The following is a 9,588-nucleotide window of genomic DNA, read 5'->3' on the forward strand; positions in this document are numbered from 1 at the left end:
TTAACAGTTTAGATAAGGAGAAATATTTTCAAACTTTTATAACCTGCCAAACTTTGTAAAATGAACATGGTTATTATGGGGTGTGGCCAAAAAAATTTGCCGCACTACATGACAAAAAAAATTTTTGTCCCTCTTTTTACTTCCAAAATGTTGGGAGGTATGACCACGCATTCTCTATAGTATGATGTGTTATATGAGCAGCCACTCCTGAGTACTGTGTGTAAACAAAAGGGGGTCATTTAGGCAGGGGCAATTTTAGGGGATCATAATCTATTTATATAGAAGCAACAAGCTGCACAATGCTTTATATTTATTTATAACAAAAGACTCTAATGATGCCATCCCCTTACCTGCCCAGTGCTTAACCCTTTCACATCAGAGTGGGTCGAGGGGGGCACAACACTAGAGCAGAGAGCACAACTGCGCCCATGTCACATGCATGTCCAGGGCCGCCAGCAGGGAGGACAAGTGTTCCGGCCTGAAGGGGGGCCCAGAAGTGCTGCATTTTTCAAAGAGCCGGGTCCCCTTTACGAGCGCCCGAGCCATGCGGCCATTTCGCATATTACAGAATGCGGAAGTGCCAAAAAGACGAAGCTGAAGTCCCGAAGCGGCGAAAAGACCCGAATTCACAAAAGGAGGTGAAGTTGAAGTCCTGAAGCCTTTTGTTTACACACAGTACTCAGGAGTGGCTGCTCATATAACCTACACATCATACTAAACACAATGTGTGATGCACATGATCAGTCCCAAGTCTCTGGCTAAAGATGTAGTAGTTAAACTATAGCTAAGCACATTATTAAGAGACTACTACAAGCTAATTGGTGCAAGATTACAGCTAGGAGGAGACATTGGAGTCTAACTATCATATACAAAACTTATAACTGACTCTGAGAGTCAGGCAAAGCCAGACAAGCACAGTAACTTCTGGTACATTTAATACAACATCGCAGGTGGGTGTGGCCTGTCCCATAATTACTCTCAGTTTAGACAGGAAGAGGAACAGGAGTGAGTCATAAGATAATGGCAAAACAGCAGGAATGCCCTTAACCAAAATGGCCACACAAGCAGGTCACTACAATAAGAATAGCCATATCACCTAAAATGATCATATTTATGTTTTGCATACTTTTCTTTCTCTACAATCATTATAAGTGCAGCATTATATTTCTCAGCCATTTGTAAAAACTTCCATTTATGAACCTGTAGTGTTTAACAGCAGCTCTAGGAAAGGTTTGTTAATGTTTATTACTATGCAGCACAGGGGACATTAGAGGGCGCCCTCTATAGCAGGCCAGATACTTTGCCTTAGCCATGTGGAGCAGAGCTGGCCACTTCTCATCTTGTTTGTATATGGCAATAAGCTTTGTTCTTATTGGTTCAGGAATGTGACTGACAGTGTTGCTTCACAGAATGGTTATTTTATCTGTTTTGTGAAACAAAACTGTAATTTTGTGGAAAGAATGAATCCTGTACTATAAAATCTTGCTTAATGTGTCCATTACATGGAGGTTATACATTTGTGCGACAGATTGCTTTTTAAAATGTACAGAATGGAGTTTGTGATATAATGACATCCTTTTGTGCACTAACCAGATTTTGTTTTCATTCTTTAATAGAAATAAGTATTTTGTATATTTGTTTTCTCTGTGTATGGTCACAAATACTTATATAACATGAGAGACATTCATTCTGTGTATTAGGGATAGTTTTGTATACATAATGTATTTGGGACAAACGGCACCCCATAGTGTGCTGCCTCAGAGACCACCTGACCAGAAATACTACAACTCTAAGGGACAGATTTAATAAGGGTCTAAGTGAATTCGAGGGAATTTTCGAAGTAAAAAAATTTCGAAATTCGAAGTAATTTTTTGGATACTTTGACCATCAAATAGGATACTACGACTTCGAATTTACTTAGATTCGAAGTAAAAATCTTTTGAATATTCGACCATTCGATAATCGAAGTACTGTCTCTTTAAAAAAACTTCAATACTTCGCCAAGTTAAACCTGCCGAAGTGCTATGTTAGCCTATGGGGACCTTCTACAACCATTTTCTAAGTCTTTACATATCGAATAAAAATCTTTGGATTGATCGCTGAAATCCTTCCTTCGATCGAACGAAATTTGCTGAAAAAACTTTGAATTCAATATTCAACGTTTTTTTAATTCGATGGTCGAATTTCGAAGTTTTTTGTACTTCGAAATTCGACCCTTGATAAATCTGACCCTAACTGTAACAGGAAGAAATTTGGAAGCAACAGGCAGAACTCTCTCTGTTAATTGCCTCATGTGACCTAACATGTATGGTTTGTTTGTGTGCACCATAAATCATAGGATCCCAGGAGACAGCCCTTAATTTTTAAAATGGCAATTTTCTGTTTATGATTACCCAATGGCACATACTACTAAAAAAGTATATTATTATGAAAACAGTTTGTTTACACGAAACAGATTTTTACACATGAGCAGTTTTATGCATTGTTTGGGAGTATAGTTTTCCTTTAAGGTTAGAAGTGTATATTTTAGAAAATCAATTTTGGTAAAGGCTCAAATTAAAATGAGTAACAGTGACTGTCCAGACTGTCCTATCTACTCAAGTTATGCACACTTGGTATGTGGTGCTAAGCAGACAGCTAGAATTATTTACAGTTGCTAAGTTCAGCACTAGATGTAAAAATGTCAGAAGAATTGTGCCAAATATAGTGATATTTTAATAATAAGACTCATCTATACTAGCCACGTGCACCAGTTTGCCAGTAGCTTCTACTTTCTTGTATGAGGCACAAGGCACCCTGTACATAACACCAATCCTGACCAAGTTGTGAATATACTTGAAGGGGGCCACATGGTACATGGATTAACAATTAAAGCAACATAGCAATATGCAGCATTTTGTTAAAATACCGTCTAATACTTTAGAAAACAAGAAATTAATAAAAAAAAGTCAGATTAAGTTGAAGGGTGTATTTGTTTAGTAGTTCTAATAAATTAACTTTACAGATTAATAACAATTTTATACATTTGTACAACAGATATAAAGTGTAATTTGTCTGTGATGGAGTTCCCATGTGCCTGACAGTGCTACCCTTGCCACCCCTTAGTGTTCTTGCAATTGTGGTGGGGGCAATGGTGAATGAGGTTTCAACAATCTTTGCATTTTGTTTTAAGTGTCACTTTTTTAGGAAGGGTCTCAAAAGTGTTTTTTTGCAAATGTATGTAATATTAGGAGAGTGCTCCATTAGCCAAAAATGTACACACATCTTTATGTTTAAGGAGCTGGCATCTTAGAATTTTAAAACTTTGAAAGCCACTTACAACAAGTGTACAGCAACAATGTACAGTTCTAAATCAAAGTAGAATCAGATTTCCACTTGTGCATTGCCTGGTACCCTAAAGGACTATAAAAGACAGATCCCACAAGACTAACTCATTCTCAACTGCTGATTCAACAGTATATTATCTTCTCTTAAGCTTAGCAAAGTTTGTTACAGGTTACTTTCATGTTTAAAATTATATATATAAAGTTTGATTATTATATATAATTATTATATTCATTATATTCATTATATTCATTATATTCATTCTTCATGGTTTTTTTTTGTTTGTTTTTTTAGATATTTGCTAAGATGAAGTCTCTGGTGCAACCTATCCTGCTTTTGGCAGCAATTTGTTTCAGGACATCTCTTGCCCAGCTATCAGGGAACTGTCTTTCTGGCTTACCAGGTATGGCTAAAGTTAAAACTGGACTACACATAAATATTATGTACATAAATATTATTCTTTCTAAAGCAACTCCACTATTTTTACTTCATAAAGAATGATGTCTCGTCATTCTCTACCCTGCAGTTCTTGTATAGAATGCCTTTTTAAACAAGGACAACAGCATTGGTAGCTAATCAAATCCACTCTACAGAGTTGCAGATAACTTATAGAAAGAACAAAGCAGAACTCCAACACCAAATCTTAAAGTAATTGTTCTGTAAAAATAAAAACTGAGTAAATAAATAGGCTGTGCAAAATAAAAAATGTTTCTAATATAGTTAGTTAGGCAAAAATGTAATGTATAAAGGCTGGAGTGACTGGATGTGTAACATAATAGCCAGAATATGACTTCCTGCTTTTCAGCTCTCTTGGGTTACACTGACTGGTTAGCCTGGTTACCAGGCAGTAACCAATGAGATACTTGGGGGGTGGCCACATGGGTCATATCTGTTGCAATGCTGAGGATCAATTACAAACTCACTGAACAGATATGTACCATGTGGCCCCACTTCAAGTCGCTGACTAACTCAGAGTTATAGCAGGAAGTAGTGTTCTGGCTATTATATTAGCCATCCACATTCATACTACATTCTGCTCAGAACACTTAACAGCACTATAAATACAGTATTTACTATGATACTTTACAGATTCCCCGTGCAATTTCTCTTGTGAAAACAATTTTTTTCTGCTCCTTGTATGACCTCTTCTTGTGATCTCCTCTTGATCCATTTAATTTTTTATCTCTCGTTTTTTATTACTTTCATTCCTTCACTCTTCCACTCTAATATTTTTATCCAAATAAGTTTAAATTTTCATTCCTTTTTGTTCTCCCTCCCTATATATTTTCTTCTTCCAAAGTTTCCTTTGTTATATATTATATATATTATTATATATATAATTATATATTATATTTATCTTCTTAAAAGCCACGGTTCTACTTTTATAGCAATCAAAATATCTTTCCCTTCTCAATCATATTTTCTTTTTCTTCCTCGACATAAGTTTACTTTTTCCCTTATCTTATCTTATCTTTATTATCGGTTTCTGTTCTTTGTTGTTTTTTTCTTTTCAAAACCGGATTCTACCCCTTTCTCATGTTATTTCCCATTCCTTTTCCCTCTCATTATTTCTTATTTAAATACCTCTTGAATTCCCCTCTTTTATATTATCTTTTTAACAACGTTTTAATGTCCTAACTCTTTATTTTTCTGTCTGCATTGGCATTCTTTTTAACTTTTAAACTTGTCATTTTTAATCTTCACTATTTCTTTCTCGTCATCTCTTTCTCTTTTTATGCAGGAGGCAGGTGTCATATTTTGATAGTAAAGGTTCAGATAAATAAGCAATTCTACAGGGTTTACAGGGGATAAAAGGTTTAGCAGTTTTTAGTTTCACCATGGGTCCACCAATGTGGTAGAACATGCAATGTGCTGAAGAAGACAGTAGAGTCAAAAAGATAGTTATACTGTATTATTTTCAGTCAACTCAGCTGCATGTACTGAAGTTGGATATGTGAGAAAGAAGCAAACTTTTTTTAGATTTATCGTAAATGTACTATAGCAATGCAGAGAGGTAAAAGGAAGAAATGTTCACTAAATATATAAGCTATAAGATAAAGATGAGCATTACTTTTAAACAAATACCTTTTACTTTGCATTACAATAACTAAGGAGGACATAGCTTAATTTGCACTATTTACTTTAGTGCATCTGTTGTAGTAGGACGTACAAGGACTTTATTGCTTCAGATAAAGACATTTTATTGCTTTCAAGGTATTCCTGAGACAATTGATCGTGCACTGCAAGCTCCACTTCTAAGTATAAACCAGAGGATTGCAAAACTGGAAGCAGGTAATTAGGATCACCCCTAATTATTATGATAATGTGTTTATTTGCTGCTAATGGTAAGTTTATTTATTTGCTTCCCAGTTTATTTGCTGCTGTATTAAGGTGTACCATTGCCATAAGCCATAAAAGTATTCAATATATACTGATTGCTTTAGTCAATTTTATTTGTGCCCTTTAGTACCTGTTTTAGTAAATAAGCTGTATAAGTGTACAGAAAAAAGTAAACTTACAAATTAACAGTGGTCACAGAAATTCTCTCTGGTCTTTCTTACAAAATTGTCAGGGTCCATCAATTAATAAACAATAAATAATGCAGAGCAAATGTAATGTTACTTACATTCCTAAAGACTAATACTGACAGAATGACTGGCATACCCACTTGTATGGTTATGGTATTGTTTGTGGTTATTCCCACAGGGAAACACCTTATCAGCCACTCTTAAAGGGATTCTGTCACATGAAAACAAGTTTTTTCAAATTCATCAATTAATAATGCTGCTCCGGCAGACTTCTGCACTAAAATAGTTTTCAAAAGAGTAAACAGATTTTTTTATATTTCATTTTAAAATATGATATGGGTCGAGACATGCTGTCAGTTTCCCAGGGTCCCCCACTCATGTGACTCATGCTCTGATAAATTTCAGTCACTCTTTACTGCACACTGCAAGTTGGAGTGATATCACCCATCTCCCCCCCCCCCCAGTAGCCTATCAATAAATGGCAAGGTAACCAGATAGCAATTCCCTGAAATAAGATAACAGCTCCCTGGTAGATATGAGAATAATGCTCAATAGCAAAATCCAAGTCCCTCTACAATTTCTTCAGTTATATTGAATAAGAGAAACAAAGCTTATCTGAAAGCAGTTCCATTGTTAAGCGCTTGCTCTTTCTGGATCAGGAAAAATAACCTGAGATGGCTGCCTACACACCAGTATTACAACTATAAAAATCTATTTGTTGGTTCAGGAATAACATTTTATATGATAGAGTGAATTATTTGTTATGTAAACAGTGTAATTTAGAAATAAAAACTACACCACACAATTCATGATAGTATCCCTTTAAGTAGTTATTTATGTTTAATGTTAGTTTTAATTTACATTCTTTTAAACATAAAATTTATTTTTTCTTTTATTTTAGTTCTTAGTTTGACTGGACAATTGTATCAAGTAGGAGGAAAAATGTTTGCCACTAATGGGGAGCAAGTTGATTTTGAGGCCTCTAAACTGACCTGTGAAAAGGCTGGTGGACGAATTGCTACTCCAAAGAATGAAGCAGAGAACAATGTTGTGCTAAGTATTTTAAAGAAACACAATAAATATGCATACCTAGGTGTTACAGAGGGGGTTATTTCCAGCATATACCTTTACCTTGATGGAACTCCTCTTAGCTATTCTAACTGGAACAAAAATGAACCCAATGGTAAAGGAAAAGAAAAATGTGTGGAAATGTACACAGATGGTCTGTGGAATGACAAAGCTTGCAACCAAAATCGTCTTACAGTTTGTGAATTCTAGTCTAATAAAATATCTGTTAAGTATGTTAAATAAGAATATATTAAATATATACTGTATATATATCCAACCAAACCATTCATTATTAATAAAATTGTATTATTAATATACAGTAACTGTGTTCTTATTTAACTGTATGACTTTTTGCTTAAGATGCTGTGAACTAATAAATTTGCTTTGAAAGAAATAAATTGAGTTAATATTATAAATCTGAATTGTGCAACTACTATCCAGAGAAAAACATCATATTTTATAACTATGAACTTAATATACTCATTCTATACAATGATACATTATTTACTTTTCCACAGACTCAAATATAAACACTGTTACACTTGGGAAGTTCCACACAACATACTGTATATTACTGGTTCATAACATTTTTAGAGTACACTATCCGCTATCAGCCAAAATCCTTGGAGGTTATGTAATTTTATGAAAATTTAATTGCGAATAAGCATTTTCATCACCATGACCTACACTTGCTGTGAGGTCACTGGTTATTTCAGCTTTGGTTTAGTTGAGAATGTCAGTCATATAGGTTGTTTTTGATCCTTTTAATTATTATTCCCTTGCATCTGTAAGTAGGTGGTAGATTGAAGTGACACCTTTTTGAATATTTGATGTTTATGCTCTCAGACACTCCTATCTGGCCTGGGAAATAACAGATATTTCTTCTTGGATATAATGTACTTGTATCTATACTATTAAAGGCATACTGTAATCAATGATGCCTTTATATTTCTCTTTTTTAATTTCCTCTAGAATAGTGACACAAAATTGTATAGTTTTTAATTTTGGATAAAGTAGGACATCTTCCCAAAGTGGGCTTATTTGTTCAAGTGGTTTTAGTGGTAAGGCATGCCTGAGTTGAATATATGGATATTCAGATTTCTGTGGGATAATATGTTTGCAAAAAATTATTTTGCTTTCCAGGTCAAATTTCCTTGTTTTGTCCCACTAGCTCAGGATTATCTCACAGATTGGCTTCTGAAAGTATATAGATAATAGTTATTATTGGGTTGTCTTTTTTAGAGCTTCTACTAAACAAACAGTGCCACTTCCAACACAGCTACCTAGTTATCTTACTCTAATAATATACCCCATCTTCTGTATGCTAATTAGCTAGCCCAGAAGTGCATTTCAACATAAAGTAAAGTCCGTCCTACTAGGGCATGCAGGGCTGTGTCTTTTCTATTTGCCACTGAGAACATTAGAAGGCTATGGGTAACCAATATATATCTTATTATAGAGCGATAGAAAGTGTACAGGTATATAGAGGCAATGATACTATTACCACCATAAAAACCTAATTTGCTGGGTGTTATTACTACTGCAAGATTGAAGACTTCAGTGCTACCTTTGTCCTCCTGTGACTGTTGTTGTAGCATAAAATCAGACCAGAGTCTTAGCTGAGAGCCTGATTCATAAATATTTGTATTGTATTTTTAGTGTTGTATTTTTAGTGTTTTTTTAACTGGTGAATGGTGATCTGAAATTATCCAATGTTACCCATGGGATATTGCTTTTGAATCTTATCAGGGATGGATGTTTAAGCGATTCACTATGCCATGCTGTGATATTAACTGAGATGTTCCAGGGGTTCACCTGTTGACACTCACTCAGAACCCCAATACATTTGAAAAATATGGAAGCTCTGTTTTGTAAATGTAGCTTTGCTCCTCACAGAAAGAATCTACATCAGTTTGGGCTCCATTGGGTAAATAAATGATCTGTGAGCATTAGGTTAGGCCTAAACATTGCAGCTAGTACAGTAAATCATTCAGATGTCAAGCAACAAAATTTAGCTAGCTGTTTATACTCTAAGGCCATAGCCATACAGCTGCCTAATGTACATCATGTATCTGATGTATCATGTATCTTGAGATCACGCTTTAGAGTATTTGCATTCAACAGATTGAGATGTGCACATATAATTTTGTGTGAAAATACATGATCAGTAACGCTACACACAGAGCCAAAAACTTAAAGCTCACTACAGCATTTACTGTTTCGTTGGACATTTAAATGGCTATAGTTAAATAATTATTGCTTAGACCTTGTGCTGGCTAGTTTTTTTAAAAGTCAACCTGTAAATCTCTTGCCCACACAGTTATCCCTTCTACCTTGTTTACAGCATGCAGTTTCAAGCTGTCAATTAAGGATCTGCATCAGGCAGCTGCTTGATCATTGAAGCCCCCAGCCTGATCTAGCCAGTGCTTATTCTGTATTTTTGCAATTCCCCTCCTGGTTTCTGCTCTTGTTCCTGAGTCTCTGCCTGGTACCTTGTTCCATGCCTTTGTTCCTGTACTTCAGACCCCATCCTTGCTGATTCCTTTTGGATCTCCTGGTATTGACCTCCTGTTTACATGACATTTTTGGCCTGTCTATCACACAATCCTTGTTTGCAGCATGCCCATGCTTCTGCCTGTTTCACAGACTTGTTATGGTTTACCGCCTG

At 35.3% G+C, this 9,588-nt stretch overlaps 1 protein-coding gene across 1 annotated transcript; it reads left to right on the forward strand.

Annotated features, from left to right (window-relative positions):
• The first annotated feature begins 3,624 nt into the window (after window positions 1-3,624).
• On the forward strand, window positions 3,625-7,283 carry sftpa1.L (surfactant protein A1 L homeolog). Its single transcript, XM_018225542.2, has 3 exons — window positions 3,625-3,727; window positions 5,539-5,616; window positions 6,754-7,283. Exons 1-3 carry the CDS (start codon window positions 3,631-3,633, stop codon window positions 7,128-7,130), a joined length of 552 nt encoding a protein of 183 aa, XP_018081031.1. The 5' UTR covers window positions 3,625-3,630; the 3' UTR covers window positions 7,131-7,283.
• Window positions 7,284-9,588: the final 2,305 nt, after the last annotated feature.

Source organism: Xenopus laevis, chromosome 7L (assembly GCF_017654675.1).
Source record: "Xenopus laevis strain J_2021 chromosome 7L, Xenopus_laevis_v10.1, whole genome shotgun sequence".
Taxonomy (NCBI): Eukaryota; Metazoa; Chordata; class Amphibia; order Anura; family Pipidae; genus Xenopus; species Xenopus laevis.